Source organism: Meriones unguiculatus, chromosome 21 (assembly GCF_030254825.1).
Source record: "Meriones unguiculatus strain TT.TT164.6M chromosome 21, Bangor_MerUng_6.1, whole genome shotgun sequence".
Taxonomy (NCBI): Eukaryota; Metazoa; Chordata; class Mammalia; order Rodentia; family Muridae; genus Meriones; species Meriones unguiculatus.
Window position 1 is genome coordinate 42,355,915 of NC_083368.1, and position 19,457 is coordinate 42,375,371.

At 36.4% G+C, this 19,457-nt stretch overlaps 1 protein-coding gene across 2 annotated transcripts in view; it reads right to left on the bottom strand.

Annotated features, from left to right (window-relative positions):
* The window catches only part of Vwde (von Willebrand factor D and EGF domains), a 62,866-nt gene that overhangs the window by 17,842 nt on the left and 25,567 nt on the right, over positions 1-19,457 (bottom strand). For both annotated transcript variants that reach the window (XM_060373842.1, XM_060373841.1), the window contains exons 10-18: positions 18,851-19,124; positions 15,306-15,514; positions 14,211-15,160; positions 12,440-12,576; positions 7,529-7,684; positions 7,195-7,299; positions 5,810-5,924; positions 3,552-3,802; positions 2,280-2,499 (exon numbers count right to left, since the gene is read on the bottom strand). In XM_060373842.1, the coding sequence (XP_060229825.1) occupies positions 2,280-2,499; positions 3,552-3,802; positions 5,810-5,924; positions 7,195-7,299; positions 7,529-7,684; positions 12,440-12,576; positions 14,211-15,160; positions 15,306-15,514; positions 18,851-19,124 (2,417 nt within the window). The remainder of the gene's footprint in view (positions 1-2,279; positions 2,500-3,551; positions 3,803-5,809; positions 5,925-7,194; positions 7,300-7,528; positions 7,685-12,439; positions 12,577-14,210; positions 15,161-15,305; positions 15,515-18,850; positions 19,125-19,457) is intronic.

Consider the following 19,457-nt stretch of genomic DNA (forward strand, 5'->3'; position numbering starts at 1 on the left):
TACTTGTTAAGAAGTCAAGTTTTTCCTCAATAAGATATTTTGAGATAAGGGAGTGCCCTTTCATATGCTTAACATCTTGTTTGAATGAATAAATTCATATTATGAATAGAAAATAGCCCTTGTTATACACATGTCTTTGAGTCAAGTATATGGTCTGTAACACAACACAAATGAGATATCTGCATTCACATGTCTGAATGATAATTTTAAAATAATAAAAGAAAAATAATTTTTCTAATTTGTTCCTCTATGTTAAAACTGATTTATTTCAGAAAAGTCAACTCAATGACTGTATATTAACCTAATAATTATATCTATATAATGAAGAATTATTCATATAAGATTTTCAAATATTTGATAAATTAAAGGCTTGTTATCGTATGTTTATTTCTGGAATCAGACATTCTAGGACAAGTAACATTGAATGAGTGAATAAATATGCTAGCATGTCATTTGTTTACAACTCTGACTTAAACTATATTTCTAAGCTAGTAAATTATTAGTAAAGCATTTATTTATGATAATATTTTTATTCTCCTGAAATATTTTTATTATTCTACAATATATTTTTTTAAAAATGTTTTTCTCTTTTTTTTAAACAAAATAAAATATAAAAAGATAACACACACATACACACACACACACAAAACATCACATGAAAATTGGACCAACAGAAGCAAATGAGCCTCAAGAGAAGGCACGGGAATCTTAGACCCACTCATTCACGCATTCAGGAGTCCCATAAAAATACGTCACTAGAAGCTGTAATATATACACAGAGGAGCTTGTGCAGACCTGTGTGGCCCTGTGCTTGCTGCTTCAGCCTTTGTAAGTTCATGCAAGCTTTGCTTAGCTGATTTAGAGGGCCTTGGTCTCCGATCTCTTCTATCCTCTCTGGCTTCCACACTTTCTGCCTCCTCTTTCATGGGGTTCCCTGATTTATAATTCAACATCAACACACTGAAATGTATTTTTAGTTACCAAATAAATGTGGAAATGCCTATAAACATGAAGTTGAGTTTTCTTGATTGCTGTCAGAATTATAAAATGGAGAAAATTGCAAGAATATATGAAAGTAAAATTGCAAAAGTATCTTAAAGTAATTCACAATTAAAAATATTCAGAGTATCGGTCTCAGAAAAGACCTTTGTGCTCAGATATTTTGGTTCTGTTGCTCTCCTTGTGGAGCTCCTGTCCTCTCCAGGTCCCACTATCTTTCCCTTCTTTCATAAGATTCCCTGCACTCTGCCCAAAGTTTGGTTAAGAGTCCCAGCACCACATGGCACGCCTGGGTTGGCTACCCAGAGGCTATTTAAGCTGTGGGCTGGCTTTCCCCAGGGTCCGAGGATTGTTCAAGGTTCCTGAATAAACTGCATTGAAAAAAAAATTAACTAAATATCTGGACTCATTGCCAGTCATTGTTATTGCTACTAATCCCTTCTATTAATCAAAACATTTATTAAATTTATTGAATATAAACTTTATTTGTTTATCCTTTTTTAGTCAAAAAAAAAAAAAAAAAAAAAAGAGTCCCAGCATCTGCTTTGATACACAGCTGGGTAGAGTCTTTCAGAGGTCCTCTGTGGTAGGCTCCTGTGTTGTTTTCTGTTCTCTTCTTCCAATGTCCATCCCGTTTGTCTTTCTGAGTGAGGATTGATCATCTTATCCAGGAACCTCCTTCTTGCTTAGCTTCTTTAGGTGTACAGATTTTAGTATGTTTATCCTATTCATGGATATAACCTAATACCCTTGCTCAGATGTAGCCCACGGCAGGTCAGTATCCAAGTAGATTCCCTGGTAAGGGGAACAGGGATTATCTCTGACATGAACTCAGTGGCTGGCTCTTTGATCACCTCCCCTGGAGAGGGGAACAGCCTTGCCAGACCACAGAGGAGGACAATGCATCCAGTCCTGATAAGACCTGATAAGCTAGGGTCAGATGGAAGAGGAGGAGGACCTCCCTTATCAGTGGACTTTGAGAGGGGAATGGGAGGAGAAAAAGGAGGGGGGATTGGGAGGGAATGAGGAAGAAGCTACAGCTGGGATACAAAGTGAATAAACTGTAATTAATATGAAAAATAAAAATGTAAATAAAAATACTAAAACAAAATCAGAGGATATAAGCACTGTTTATGTCTGTGATTTTTTTTGCCAGACTTTTAAAATATGCATTAAAATCTTAACAACATAGATTTGCATGGTTCCACAAAAGAATATTCCAATGAGATTTTTTTTTTTCTAATTCATTCACATTTAGTTCATAAGGAACCCAAACTGACCTGTGAACTCGGGAGGACAGTCACAGGAGTAACTCTGTAATCCTCTAATGCACTTGCCAAGGCCACAAGGGTTTGACTGGCACCCACTGGCATCAGCTTCACAAAGACTGCCATGGAAACCAGGCAAGCAGAGGCACAGGTATGCTCCACTTCCAGGAGGAAATTTTCTATCAGACACACATGATCCACCGTTCAAGCAGTCACAAGACTTCACAGTCACCTACAAAAGAAAAAAAAATGATAAATGCTTTATTTGGATAAAATTATGCTTAATTATTGCTGCATGAAATCATGACAGGCATGAAGGCTTATGTACCTGTCTAATCAAATTATGTATCTTTGCAAAATGCTTGTTTAAAAAATTGTGTCCACTTTCATGAGCAAGGCTAAATTATAGGTACTAGGGGGAATACTTCTAAAAATGTTTTAAGTATTAAAAATATTTTTATTTTTTAATTTTTAAAATAGGGTTTATTTAGCTCAAAGTGGCCTTGGACATATATTCCTCCTTTGTCATCTTCCCAAGGACATGTATTTTTTAGATAACACCATACCCTTGGATAGAATCATCAGTTTTATAATACAAACAGGACACTAGGAAACAAAATCAGTCAGCCACCTCTCTTATCTTCAACTTGAGAGCAAACAAGAGCATCAATTACCAGGCTAATATGACTAAACTCAATCACCTTTCATCACATGTAAAAGTGTGTGAAAATGTGAATACTAAACTTCAAGCACACGTGCATGTCACAAGCAGTTTATAATAATTCAAGCCTCATGAGTAACATACTATGTATAGCAATAAAGGAAAATTGCCAGTTGGTTCTTTTATGTCTTCTTTCTGTATTTGTGGCTCCTAATTCAGCATTCAAGACTCTTTCTTTTTTTTCCTTTTATTTTATTTTATTAATTGTACTTTATTCACTTTGTATCCCCCCATAAGCCCCCTTTCTCTCCTCCCGAGACTCTTTCATTGGAAGAAAAAAGGTACTGTTATCTCTCTTATTTTAATCAGGGAGTGGGAGGGAGTGAGATCCTCACCCGCGTCTGTCAAGTACAGATTTTACTGTCAGCTATCAATTTAGACCCATGCTTCCAGACTTAAGGGTGTCTCTAAGACACTACGGCATGACGAGCAACAGTCAAACATGGAACATTTAATGACTTCATTGCTGTTTGATATTAAGACTATGCCTTCTGCTAGGATTTAAAATAAAGTGGTTGTCTTTGTAAAAGATCCAGCGATATTTTGGTAATTATAACTATGACCTCCATTGTGACTGTAGTTTCAGCCTCACAGTCATCCTTAAGACGGAGAGTGAATTTCTGAGGAGTCTGTGACTCTGTTTTCCATGTCAGAAGTCCTTCAGAAGAAACACCTGCTCCAGCAGGACCAGAATCCAGTGTAAAATGTATCTCAGAGTCTTCCGGATCCCAGGCTGTGAGCTGGTATTCAAAGTCTTCCCCATAAAATGCCTGTAACTTGTCTTGCAGAATTTGGATCACAGGAGGCTGATTATCTGTAACAGAGAAAGCATTTCACCTTGTACTTGTGTAAAAATGGAAAGAAGCATGAAAAGAGTGATTCTGGTAGTTTCTACAGGGTCAAGTGTCTAGTAAGGACTTAATTCTGCTATAAGTTCCATTAGCTGTTTTTTTGTTTTGTTTTGTTTTGTTTTGTTGTGGTTTTTGTTTTGTTTTGGTTTTTGTGTGTTTTTTTGTTTGTTTGGGTTTTTTGGTGTTTTTGTTTGTTTTGTTTCCTACACCTGTATTCCATTCTTTGTAAATGTAAAAGTAACTGTAAGGGTCAGGGCCAGTTTTGCCAGGCAAGTCTGTAAGTCCTTTGGATACTGCATAAACCATGCAGGTAACTTTGCACTCTTCAGGTGGAAGGCACTTCTCTGTTGCCTAAAACTTTTTGTTGACCATATCACTGCTTGAGGATCCTGGGAAGTCCTGGACTTTCTCACTCATCTGTGTGCCCTCTCTCTTTCATTCTCACTTTCTTTCTGTACACCTCCCTTTACTTCCTGTGATTGCACCACTCATCCAAATGCTAAGCCTTCTTCACTCCACCTACTTCCCCAGTCAGACCAATCTCCTGTTCTCTGAGCTCCTTCCAGTGGCCAAGCTCACACATGCCCTAGCGCAGCTGCATCAAGCATAGGGACTGATCTTTATATAAACATTCTAAAATATACGTTATACTGTCTTATGTTTTAACATGTGCACTCCCTTTGCCTGCTAGCTAAACAACTTTCTTATGACATCTGGGTTACAAGCATACACATAAGACGCTGATGCCCAGAGACCCCAGATTCAGCTCCTAATTTGTCCCTGAACATGTCTGAAAGAAGCTTCACTAATGACTTTATTGCCTTCCTCCTCCTCCTCGAGGCTTATTTTATATCATTGAACACGATGGCTTATTCGCAATCAGTCATACTATAGCCATTAAAAGAAAGACTCCAACTCAGAAGGTCATATTCATTTTCTTGATCACTTTCACCACGTTCTCTCAAATATTTATTGGCTTTGGCTAATATTCTGTAAATCTTGTTGCTAAGCAGTGAATATGACAAATTATCTAACAAAGCAATGGAATTTACATATACATTGACATGTGAATATAGTCTTATTACTTACAGATAAAGTTATATAGGCTCTGAAAATTATGTCTTGTTACATATTACTCGTTAATCTGTATAGCTAACCTGATCATCACATAAGGAAAGAACTCAGATACACATATGAAATTATGTAGTGCTTGAGAAAGTTAAGAAGTAATGTCATGTGTCCACAATTTGTGGTACCATTTGCATGGAACAGTGGATCTTGCATTTATCTGTATACAAGATTATATTCATAGAATCATAGAAAAAGACGTATTGAAAAGCACTTATAGAGTATTGAGTCTAAATATCTTTAACAAATGATAAATTCATGTCTGTTGAAATTGAAATAGCTAAATTCCTTACCATAAAACTGAACAAAATAAAAAAAAAATACCAGCTTAAAAAAAAGCGGAACAAAATAAAGTTAGACATAGAAAACAGGGTATACCTGATTTGAGAATTCCCATTTCTTTCTTTCATGAACAATTCAAATATTATTTCATTAGTAAATACTAAAATATATACCTTATAACCTATTACAGTAAGATGACATAAATTATAAATAGTCACATATCACTTAACATGAGAATAAGTTGTAAGAAATGCATCACTAACCAGTTTTATCATTCTATCATTATGAAGTGTTTGGTCACAAATTACGATAGCTATGAAATCACTTGATGATATAAACACATGTTAAGCTTATTATTAGCCAAAATGTTGTTAATTGCTGTTCAGGATAATGTATAAAAACATAGTCTTTTGTTTTCTTGAAAAAGATTATGAAGTAATGAGAAATACTAAATTAAATATATTGTTCATCTATTTGAAGTACATTAATATTAGTTATGCCTAAAAATAACCTTAAAACTTTTTAATAAGAAATAGGAAAAATAAGAAAGAATGACTTACTGTCTAAAACTGACCATGTCGAATTTGAAACTTGGGGTTTACAAATCAAACAAGAACTGATAGGATTTTTATCCCCTTCAGTGTAGCAGAGACCATCAATCACGCAAACATTATCCTATTGGAATTTGAGAAAATAAAATATCAAAAAGACATCCTTTGCTTAATATACAGAAACTAGAACCAGAAAGACATATCTCATATATTTGGATTTGGAGATAGTTTCATACACTCATGAGTACATCTTTAAAAACAAACTATTCATTGTATGTAAAAAGTGATAGAACTCATTAACTTGGAAGAATGAGAAAATGTAGGGAAGCCATGAAATACGATAGCATAGCTTATGAGAAACAGGGAATATGGCCACCATGTTTGTCTGCCAGCTCATCTTGGAAGTGTTTTACCAAGAAAAATGCTATTTTCCTGTACTAGTGTTATGTTCTTTGGTTTTGAAGAGTCGAATGATATTAGGAATATGGTGTCTATGAAGTTATCTGTTCTAAAGGAAGCCCTTTAGATAACCAAACAAAAAATAAAACCAGAAAACAATTAAAAATGATAAAAGCATTAGATTCATATTATAAACTCTTTTTTTTTCTTTCTTCTTCTTCTTCTTTTTTTTTTTTTTTTGTAAATACATGAGGTTCTTTTTATTGTAAATTACAAGCTGCAGCTTGGGCCCACACACACCCACCGCTGAAGCGATGGAGCCTAGCACCCCGTGCCCAGGTTAGTTGGGTGATTTAAAGATTCTGGTCTATCCCAGCATGCCCAAGGCAGGGGCGATTCCTGCCTGTCAAGCATTTATTTGTCAAAATGCTACATTTTGAATCGATTAGCTATAGGAAGGTTCCCAGACCATAAATGACCTGGTGGTGTCCCTCCCTAGGGGGATGGTCCATATAAACTCTTTTCAAATATAAGCCATTTGCTACAAAAGAACAAGTTAACCACAAAGACAAATCTTACTGAACAAAATTATGTATGTAGGAGCACATGAGTGAATGACTTAATATGAAATTTCTTCTCTGAATATTTAGGAGGAGTGCAGTGAAGAGGGGCAGGGTCTCATTTAGCCCAGGCTGTCCTCTAGGATAAACTGCTGATCCTCCTACCTCTATCTTCCAAGTGCTAGAATTACAAATGTTTGATACTTTAACATAGGTCTTCCTTCAAAGTTTCATAGATTGCATGTAAGATGTTAAAAGAAGAAACATTTTCCTTATTATACAACAAGAGTTAAAGGAAGTTCATTTATTTTAATTAGACTAAAAGGAATGTGAATTTTTCATATCATTGTGACATAAGGTTAGGGAGGGTACAGTTATATGGCAAAGACATGTGAATATTTGTATTACATGCTATGAAGAAGGAAAGATATATACCTTCACAGTGCATGAGTCATCTCCATAGGAACCACAAACTTGACAAGTGCCATTATATATGATCATTATCTTGGGATTACTGAATGCATAACCATCATTAGATACCTGTGTAATATAGTTCTAGAATAAGATTATTTCTTCTAAATGTTGCCTCATCAACTCCTTATGAAATTTCATTTATGAGTAAGACAACTTTTAAAAAATTTATTTATTTATTACAATTTATTCACTTTGTATCCCTGCTGTAGCACCCTCCCTAGTCTCTTCCTAGTCCCACCCACTCTCCTCCTTCTCCCCCTATGCCCTTTCCCTAGTGATGTCTCTCATTGGTTACCTTTAGTTGCAACTTTGTCAAGGGTTTCTCCGCCCTCAGATCCATGGCATCAGAATGCTGGCCATCTGTGAGCAGCCGACAGCCAACCACTCTGCTATTTTGAAACACTGTCTCTGTGTAGACACTTGCTCCAAGTACCCACTCATTGCCATTATACTGAATGTGTAATGAAAAGTTAAAAAAAAAGTAAGTTTTATTCAGCATAGTAGAAAAGTTTAACAGTAATTTGGTAATTAAAAAAATAAGAGCAACCTTTCTCTCAAAGCGTGCATTACTGAGAGGTTCAATTAAAAAAAGTTGCCAAGGTGGGCCATGTATAATGATTCACCACAATGGATTTCAGAGCAAGAGGGAAAGCAAGGGAGTGCGTAGTTGAGACATGGTAAATGGATGTTTTTATGTCGAAATTCCCACAGTCATCTCCCTAGAACACTGTTCCACTATGTTGGTGCCCACAAGGCTTTGACCCTTTACTGCTCCAAAGGAATAACTAAGATGGGTAAGTGTTTCAACTATTTGAAAAATTTTACCCCTAGGTCATAGGCTTTGGGGCCAGAATACCCATAATAGTATGAAACTATGGAGTGGTGGCTACGTTTTGTTTTTTTTTTTTAAATAAAGTTAATATAACAATGAAGCCTGAAATAAGTTAAAGACTTTTTCCACAGAGAAATACTATGTTCAGTAAAAATGTTTCATTTGTTTAAGCAAGTTTATGTTATTTGAGTAGAGTTCTAGCCTGTTTGTCATACTTAATGCCAGTGAAATGAAATGTCATGCTTAAGCTACACCTTGGGTGTGATTTTATAGTGTTGTAAAATGTCTTGGTATACAAAGAGCAAAAGGCAGAATGATTTTCTGAGTACTGATAACTCTATTGAAATCTAGAAGGCCATATTTTGCTGGCAACATCTGAATTCATATTTATAAAAATGCATATTGATTGCACAATGGTTTTCATACATGTAGCCTTGGTATTACAAGTTAACAGTGACCCAGCATTATAGGTCAGCAGAAAAGGGCAAAGAGAGAAATCACTCCAGTTTGTGTGGAATGAAGCCTACTTAGTGTGGAAGACTGGGTGATTGACAGCATGCAGTTGAGGAGCTATCTATAGTCATGGAGGAGCGGTCTATTATAGCGAATCTGACAGTGGGTTTCTCTATTGGAAGAATGACAAGAATGTCTCAAGGTTGTCCTGATAGCTGTGCTTAAAACATGCAAGTTCTCTTGTTTTCCTGTGTGAATATAGTTTGCAGCCAACAATTAGTCTTTAAGATATGGGTTCTACCCTTCCATGAAAAGGTTAAACCAAAGTGATGAATATGATACTTTATATTCAGTGTTTTGTGAGGGCTTATTACGGGTATATTCTTCTTAATTTAACTATTTTAATTTTTGAGAATCTCATACATGTGCACTGTATTTAAACCATATCTATCCATTCCCAATTGGTCAGAACTATACACACATTCACCGTAGCTACTGATACTCTGATGAGGGAATACATAACAGAAAAAACATAGAATGTACAATTTTGCTGTGAGCACTGAGATTGAAATCAGGTATAACACAAAAGAATTCCTGAGTCTAATCTAGTCGAGAAAGGCTTCAGAGGACGAGCTCATATTTTTCTTACTCGAGGATAAATGGTGCTTCTGTTAGGATACCCGAAACTGAAACAGGAAGAGGGGAATCCAACATGGCTGAAGAGACCAGTATTTGAAAAGCAAGGAAGCACAAAACATCATGGTCTGTAGTAGAGAATGAAGATGAGAGGGATGTTTAAGCTGCCCACAGAAGGAGACAAAAGCTAGGTCAGAAAGAGACCTCTGTTTACAGGATTACTGCTTGGACTTAATACTATGGAGCAGGAGCTGAAAAGCTGGACTTGGTGTTTAGAGAAAATAGTAAAAGAAATGATGTGGTAGGTAGATTCCTAGATTAATATTTGTTTAAAATTATTACTGTAACAGTAGAAAGGAGCTGTAAGCTGTGATATTCTGTTCTTTACATAACATTGGAGATGTGTATATCTGTGCTTTTGTACAAAAGAAACATAGTGAGAATTAACTAGAAAATGACACGTATGTATGGAGAGAATACTATAAAAATATCAGGGCAATAGAAAGGATAATAAAAATGTGGACAATATAGAAGAGAAAAGGTGAACAATTCTCTATAAATACCTTTCAACAGATCAAAATTCTAGAATTATGATGATATTCAGATACTGTCTAAATAATTTCAGTTCAGCTCAACTAGACTGCGTAAGAAACTCAAAAAGAAATATCAGCATTTAAACTAATTGTACTACAATGAAATGTATAAATGCTATGAACAGGAAGTCAAAGAAAGTAGTGTGCATCCTAATGGGAACATCATTTGCTGTTATATTATATGGTTTTATAAGTTTTCTTTTCCAAGGCAGAGAATAAAATATCTGAAAACATATGTATGCACAAAGAATGACAAAATAGACATGAATCGGGAATGATGAGAACTGTTTTTCATTTGTGAATGAAAGAGAAACAAATAAAAAAAGGAGACTAGAGTGAACCTTGTGCCATTTCATTATCAGAGACATTGCTGTCCGCTCTTGAAGATGGTAGATTAGATAGAGGCTAAGTAAATAGATAAAGATGGTGAATGTAGATGAGAGATACATAGATAGATACATAGATGATAGAGAGATGTATAGATGATAGAGATATAGGTCTTAAAAGCAGTAACTAGCCTGTAATAAATAATGAAACCAGGAGAAGACATTAGCTTAGTGGAAACTTGGTACCATCAACCCAAGTGAAGCCTAACGCTTTTGGCAAATCCTAAAAGACTAGTATTGGATGATTTTAAAATTGTGTCAAATTTTTCTTGATAAAAGTGAATTTAGAAAGCTTTTAAAAGCCACTGTGGACAGATTTTATGTTTAGATTTTAAGATTAGGCATAGCTAAGTCTTTTTTTTCCCAATGCCAAGTTGACAGCCTTATAAATGTATACGTGCAAGTAAATGGATGTTTATTTGATTCTTCATATGTAATAATAACAATTTAAAGATAAGAGACCATGTGCATCGAGAATTTTGATTGCTTTAAGAACACAGAAATGTTATGTGAATATGTTTTCGTTTTAATCCCAGGTGTGGGATACGGGTCTACTTCACATTGTCCACAGCAGCAGACCATGATTTGTCTCATGCTCTGGCAGGGGTTTGATCTTGCCAGCTGAAGATAATTTATGCTTGAAATTCTAGCGACTTTTCAGAGCATATATAAACGCCAGAGCCCTCAGGGAGACAACAGCTGCTGCTGCCCAGCTGCCCATGCTGCTCCTGCTGCTGTTGCTGGTTGCTGACTGGAGATATCCTTATGACGAGGATCAAATTTGCCTTCAGGAACTTGACACCTCCAAATCAGTAAAACGTCATCTAACAATATTGATGTCCCCTTCCCCTCTAGCCTTCTCTCTCTCCTGTCTACTCTCGGGAGGTTGGAAGAGTTGGGGTAGTGTAGGGAAATAGGAAAAAAGAACCCAATAAAGTGGCCAAAAGTCTGGCTAATGGCATGAATTTGAGAAAGAGAGGGTCACATAGGAGAGATTAGACAGAGAAGATGGAGCTAAAGCAGTGTAACTATGTTAATTTTTTTTTAATTAGAAGAGATTGATTCAACTTCAATATAATATAAATATTTGCTACTCAGGCCAATTTTGAATTTGGCAACTCAGTTTCTTTCTTTTCCTCCTACAATTAAGTATAATATTTAGGGAATTCCACAGTTCCCTGTCAGATGTTTGCAAATCACAACACACGAAGTAAGCACTTTCTTGGAAGTCCTTTCCAAGAAAATGCAAATTTGTAAAATTCTCTTTTGTTCAATTACGCACTGATGTCATAATCTCATATGATCAAGCCTGCCACATATCTCCTCTCCACTGATACTGAAATCCTATGCACACCACGATGCGATGAGGATATTTGTGCATAATTACACACAGAAAATATATGCAAAAATTATTTCCTTCAGCAAATTTTTATCACATCCACCCTTCACTTCAGCTTAGAGATAAAGAATGCAAAAATATGATTGACTATTTTAAGTTTTCAACTTGTCCATATGAACATCTAAATTTTAAAACATGTCCTTACCTTAAGTGAAAATTTTACTTAAAGAAAAGGAACATCATACGTTTCACAAAATAACATAAAATTACACGTGCTCACATTCAAACGGAATGACTTCCTGCTTTTGTAATCTTGAGAAACAAATAAACGATGGGGCAGGGGCTGGGTATTTTAAAGTCTGAAAGCCATAGAGAGGGAGGTGTGAACAGTGATCGCAACTGTCCACACTTCAGCTAAGTAAGGGCAAATGTTCAGGGATCTCCATCACCTACACTCCACGCCAGACATCTTGGCTGAAATCCATCGCCACTCATTGTGGTTTGCAGCTCAAGAAAGGCGGGTGCTTCTGCCTAGCAAGCTTGATATCTTTTAGTTTTTATTAATCATGACTGAAAATCAGGACCCAACGTCTTAAAAAAAAAAAAAAAGGTGTAAAATGCTTAGTAATGTTCAATGGGTAGTTTTTCTAGAGGAACAGCTTGGCCGTTTTTCTGTAACTCTCGGTGGGCTGAACCCCCTAAAATCGTGTTGTTGCCTGATAGACAGACATAACCTAAAGAAGTCTGACATTTGCATGCCTTTAATTCCAGAGGCAGAGTCAGGTGGATCTCTGAGTTCAAGGCTAACCTGGACTACAGAGTGGGTTCCAGGACATCCACGGCGACATAGGGAAACCGCGTCTCAAAAACAAACAACAACAAAAACAAAAAACAAAGCAACAACAGAAGCGGTCATAAACCCAGTCATCGTAAACGCTGCACCCGGAGCCTGCACTTCTCATTTTACCTCCAGTTTAGTAACTTCACACTTGATGGATGGCGAATCTTTGAAGCCCTGACCAAAAACTCTCACTGTGTCACAATTCTGCTTCTGGATATCACAGAATCCAGCGTTTTCAAGCTCTGTAATTTCAGGAGCTACGTCTTTAGGAAAAAACAAAAACAAAAAACATGCATTGTGAATTACAGAAAAAAAAACACTGTATAATTATTTTGAAGGTCTAAATTAAAAGCATAGTTCAAATAACATTTCAAACTATACACAAACCTTGTTTATAGTAATTAACCAGTCAAACATCTCATAATCTTGTTTTCAAAATGAGGTATTGTTGGGGAGGAAGGGATTGGGACGGGAGGAGGGATGGAACTAGAGGGGAGATAAAAAGTAAATAAAGTGTAATTAAAAATAAAATAAAAATTAAAAAAAGAGATATTGTTAACTGTCAAAAGAAACGCATTGTCATAACAGATAACACTTAAACATATATTTCACTGATATTTCAGTAATATTTGTTATCATTTAAGGGCAGATGTTAATAAGTCACTACTATCCTAAAATGCATCTTGGTTTTGCCACATCAGTTTGTGCCAAATAGATGGACAGCAGGTAAAATATGCTTCGGTAATAAAATAGCTTAGTTAGCAGTGCAATATTCATGCTTCAAAACTCATTTTAGTGTCATACAAATTTGTCAAAGTATATAAGCACTTCTATTCCAGTATTGTCCATATTTTTGTTGTTCCATGAACATAACAATGAGTTTATTAATTATTGACAGGCAATATCTCTGTTAGAACTCATAATTAACTGACTTTCATATGGCCCTTTTTCTGGCTGTGGTCTTAGTGATCACATCTTACCGGAATTGGTAAGATCTGCTTGTTAAAATGGACGTGAAACAGCAGCCGTTTGTTTTAGGTAAAGCCAAAGTGAACTTATCAGCTAGACTTATGGACAAATCATAAGCTTATGTCCTCAGGCTTCTCAAAATCTTCATGAAAAAAAATTTTATTAGTTTATTCTCTTACATTTGTAACAAGTGTCTATTTACTGATGTATTTGCATTACATGGGGCATAGGAATAAACCAAATGAAGCCTCCATATAGCTTAAATTTTATCATGGAAGGACAAAGATTGTTTACAAAGTGAAAAAACATAAGTGTATTAATATATGTTTTCAGTACAGAAAATTTATATTACCTATTGGAGATTTAAAATGTTTTCAGTATAGAAAAAATTATATTAACTATTGTAGGTTAAAAAAATATGGGGCTGAATATATAAATTAAAAATAAATTTTAAAAAGAATATATAAATTAATAAAAAAATCTAGGGTTGTGTGAGAAAAACTACTAAGAATTTTCTAAGTTAATGCTGAGATATAAGAGCTCCCAAAACTGGCTTAAGGAAAAAAAAATATTTTAAGCAGATTAGTATACTTAGTCAAGCAACGTAAAATAGTGCTGAAAATAGATTAAATATGTAGTCTAGGCAAATGGTTATTGTGTGCAGACAGAAGCACCGATGGTGTGCAAAGGCAGTGTGGCTGGGTAGGCCTGGCATTTTCAAGGAACACCAACAGAGATGAAAGCGGCTGGACAGAGCAACAGCTTCCAGAAAGAGGCCACAAACAGTAGGGTGCCAGACAGGCAGTTACCGGGATGTCAGCTTTGACTTTGAATAAGGTGAGACATTTGGGGAAAATCATTAAAACATTAACTAATATGTTTTCACTGTAGACTTAATAAACACTAAGGACTCAGGGCATTTGCATACCGTTTGAATCACTGCAGTCATAGGAGCGGTAGCCCGGGAAACACGCGCAGCCCCACTCCACACACCGCCCGTGTCCGCTGCACGAATTGGGGCATCTTAACACTTGGAGAATGCCTCCTATTGACTTCCTGTAGTCTTCACTGTAGTGTTTTCCTTCTTCTAAAACCCGCCTCTCACATTCATTTTCTAACAGGGCCACGCCTGCTTCTGCCCAGCTCACGTCGTCCTTCAACAGAATATCCTTCACGCACATGTCCGTAACGTGGTTTAGCATCCTACCAAGAAACGGGAGACAGAGCCTTCCGATGCTGGAGTTGGCGAGAGTCTGCTCGCAGAGGGCCCGGCTGCTGAGCTCAGTGAGGCCCGATGCTGTGGGCCATGAGGGGACGAACTCCTGCTGGCTGACCTCAGTGTGGTCCTCAGGGAAAAAATAAGAAAGCTCTCCCAGGTTGGCTTGTCCAAGACTCTGGAAAGAAAGCTTGGGAGGAAAATCCTTTAAGTTTTGTCGTTTCCATCTGTTTTGTAGATTCCTCCTCATTTCCTGGCCCTGTGTGTGCCTCTCGCTGCTCAAACGGTTTGGTGGATTTTGTGTCTCATTCCCAGGACGCTGTAAATTTAACTCCAGTTTTGTTAGGTTTGTGTGGGCATTTTCTTGTAGTAAGAAATTCAAATTATTTCCTTCCTCGGCTACATGAGTGCTTACTTTTCCAAGAAGAGCTTCTGAACTGATGTATTCAGAGGTGATGTCTAGGTCTGGTATCAAGGAAGAAGATTGGATGTGCTTTATGTCTTTGCAGCTGGAAGCCATCTCTAAGTGAGATCTGCTGTCCAGATGGTTAGCGAGCCCGTGCTGCAGGGCGGTACCCAACCAGCAGCCACAGTAAGATGGTTTCGCCGGAAGCTGCGGGGAAGCTGGGATTTTGTCAAACATGCTTCTCCCTGGTAAAAGCCTTCCAGATGAAAAACAGGATAGTAATTTGAACAAGAACATTTTCCCGACTAATATATTATGAGAGGATAAAATATGGAGTAGCCACTGCTTAAGCTTCATAGTAACAACAACAACAAAAAAATGAAGAATAACGTAATTCTCACCTCCATTCATTGATAAAAGTAATATAACTGTTGACGTTGTGATCAATTTTGTTCCCGTTCTTGTCATGGAAATCGTTTTCTGGGTTTTCATCGAAGGTGCCACAAAGCCCCAACGTGCTTCCGTAGTCTAAACTGGGAGCTCTGAGCGTTATACTCATACCCCACTCACTGAAGTCAGCCCGGATGAACGCTCCAGAGGAAAACCAAATCTGAAAGCAGACAAACCCACATTGAGATAAACGACACTGACTTAATTAAGAAAAGAGTGACATTTAAGATATATAAGAAAGGTCCTTTTCTATACATATGTTATGGGTTTAGGAATAGCCACTCACTGACCACTTAGATACCAGACTGAACTTCAACAGATGCTTACTGAACACTAAACAGGAACTGACTTGCCAGTGCCATAATATGAACTCAGGAGCCAGACTATGACATCTGTCTGCTCCTAAATCAGGTTTTTTATACAAATCCTACAGGTAAAAGTTAGGTAAGGATACTGTAGCCAGGTGTAGGAAATAAACCGCAACTAAGTAACAACCAGGTAATATAAACACAACCAGGTATCCCGGTGTGGGAAGCAACACTACCTCATTTTGGCTAGTTAGACAAAGTGTTTCTAACTGACCTTTAATTTGATTGGTTTCACAGCTGGGGAACTTCACAGAACACCGAGGTAACAAAGTATACAATGTTTGAGTAATGAAACCATAGAGACAGACTTGGAGGCAAAATGGCTTATCACAAGAGCCATAGTTTTGCTAAGAAATAAAGGAGGTCTCAACAGAGGGACTATAGAATTTAACCAGGTTACAGCAATACAAAGAATAAAACACTTTTTTTTTTTACAGGAAAACTTTCATTTACTATTATATTTAAAAGAAATCCATTTTTACATTATGCTGATTTGAAACTTGGTCACAATTTCAATTCTTTTTTTTGCAATTTTTAATTAATTATTATTATTATTTATTACAATTTATTCACTTTGTATCCCAGCTGTGGTCGCTTTCCTCATCTCCTCCCAATCCCATACTCCCTCCCTCTTCTCTCTCTGTGCCCCTCCCCTAGTCCACTGATAGGGGAGGCCCTCCTCCCCTTCCATCTCACCCTAGCCTGTCAGGTCTCATCAGGACTGGCTGCATTGTCCTCCTCTTTATTTGTCTCTTTGTGTGCCTGGCTATTTTGCCAGCATATATACCTGTGCACCGTGTGTGTGTCTGGTCTTTTTTTTTAATTTAATTTCATTTAATTTTTTAATTATTAGTTACATTTTATTAACCCTGTATCCCAGCTGTATCCTGCTCCCTTATTCTCTCCCAATCCCACCCTCCCTCCCTCATCTCCTCCCTGCCCCTTTCCAAGTCCACTGATTGGGGAGGACCTGAGGCCAAGAATACGGTATCAGATCTTCTGAGAATGGAGCTAGAGACAGTTGTAACCTATCATGTGGGTGTTAGGAATTGAATCTGGGTCCTCTGGGAGATAAGTCAATGCTCTTAGCTGTGGAGCCATGAAAAATCGCTGCAGACCCCATCATTTCAACTACTTATCTAAACAAATAGTGTGTGACTTCTTTAATGATTAAAATGTGTTATCTTATACGATTGATGCAGTTAAAACCAGTAAGGGCAGTGTTAACAAAGCCACATTTCTGATAGTAGCAATGTCATACGGTTTTGCACTACACAAATGAACATAATTTGAGAGTACAAGCCCTTGCAGCTAATCAGTATTTTTTTATCGCTCATAGGCGAATAGAATCAATAGCCAAGTTATATAGATCTCCTGGAAAAGTGGCAAACAGAGCGAGCAGGGACTCAGTGATCCTAATAGCTTGTATCATCTACAATGAGCAACTGCTCCTGGTCCCACTGCTATCCCGAGGCCAAGCCTCTGGAAATGTAAGTGATAAGAAAAGCACTAATATAATATAAGTGAAAAGAAAACATCACCAGTGTTTGCTTTTTAGCTTAAACCCAATCCTTCTAGTCTCCTTATTAAAAATACTGCATACTCACAACGAGAGTTTCTTTTCAAGTGTAAAATACCTTACATTCCTACTCATAAGGCAGTTAAAACATCGTCCAAAGTTTGCATTTCACGAGCATTTTTGCCTAGTGGTCAACGAATGCACACCTGCCTATTTTTTGACCCTAATGTCTTCTACTACGTGTCACATTTTATTTAGCTTTTCTTAAACTCTCCTAGGGTGAGCTATAACTTTCCCCCTCACAGGCAGAGATGCAAGGAGCATCACTGGTGTAGCTCACATCCTTAATTATTTCATTAGAACAAATTCCCAGATAAAACTTTTGATGAAGTGACATTAAAGAGTCCCTCAGAAAGACTATTTTTTTTCCATTACCATTATTTCCACTGGCCAGATTATATGAAGAGTAGTGCTATTTATTCATTTGATTACTGATGAGGCATTTCAATATTTTGTTGATTACTTGTACATTTAGACTCATTTTCCAGTGTTATTTCTTCGTGAATTGTCTATTTATTTTTATATTTTTATTTATTACTGACAGAGCCTGTTATGGAACCAGGCTTTTCTTGAGCTCGTCATTCCCTGCCTAGGCTTCAAAGTGTCGGGACAGCAGGTAGGTGTCACAACACCTTTTTGCCTTTTGATGTTATTCATGTCTACGATTGTCTGCTGGTCATATATGTAGAAGAGATGTATGTATACATATATACATATAACCAGATACACAAATGTTTTATATATTTACTGTGTTATACATGTATAAAACATTTTTTCTAATTCCTGACTCAAATTTTGGCTTTGGATGACAGAATTCGAATAAAAAATGCTTTGTTTGTAAATTACAGTTCAGCAAATGTTATAAAAGCACAATTCATTGAAAATTATTATTTAAATTTGAATATATTTACCAAGAATTTACCTTTTTAAAGATGAGAATGTGTGAATATGACATTAAGATATGAATATTTTGCTCATTGACGTGAAATAGTATCTTTGAAAAGGTTAAAGATAAAAATATTTATAAAATGAAATTTGGGGCCTTTTGTCTGAATTTTTAAAAATTTCTTTCTCTTATCTACTGGCTTCTTACTGAAGTAATAACAGAACATATTTATTTAAAAAACTGCTTAGATAGTCCTGAATATAAATTTTCAGTGTCATTTTACGTAATATACATTTATTAGACATTCCCAAATAGTTTTATGAATAATCCACAAAAAAGTTTAATATTAAAATATTTTAAAAGAACAATTTAGATATGTCAAGGATATGTTTCATTTTGAAAAAACAGATTAAAATACAAGCTTTCTTCCAATACCCGAGTGAATATAGAGCTATTTTCTTTCATTTTTTTTTACATTCTCATACACATATGTATAGGATGTATTTTGATCATATTCATCCATTACCTTACAAAGCTATTTTCTTTGGCAAGCTAATATCAAAACATAGTACTGCCTAATTTGTAAGGTTGAATAGAAGTCCATCCAAAATTATAAAAAGGAAAACTATTTCTAATATTAAATTTATACCCCTGTTCACATACCGTGACTTTTCTTCCCAAATAAGCTTCAGTTATTCTGATATTGTTTGATGATGGATCTTGGCTTTTTACATATAACTGCGGTGGGGATTCATGTAATTGGCCACTGCACATGTCAAAGGTAACGATGTCCCCTTCTTCTTTTGCAACAAAGCCACAGTTACATGACACTGGATAGTGAAGGCTCCCACAGTCCCGCTGACGTATGTGGATCTCAAAATCCCGCGACATACTTTTATAAAGCACAAATGTTCCAGTGTGGAAGTTATCATATGCCCTAGTGTGAACAAAGGTCAGCTATATTAAGAATCAGGATAACATGTTATTACACTATAACTGTAATATTAAAAAGTTCTTAAATGTATGTATAAGCAGACGATGTGTTTTGATCTGAGAATAAGAAATTTGTATTTTCAGCACCTTTAATGGTGTGAAGATTGATCTCTGTCTGCGAATGACTCAAAGTGATCACGAATAACTCTTTCCCACAACTCTCTCTGAATCCTAGGCTTAATTCTTCACTGAGAACATGCTTGCTAAATAAGAATACGCGTGGCTATCTTCCTTACCAGAAAGAATTTGTCCAACATGACCACTATTTAATGGCTTT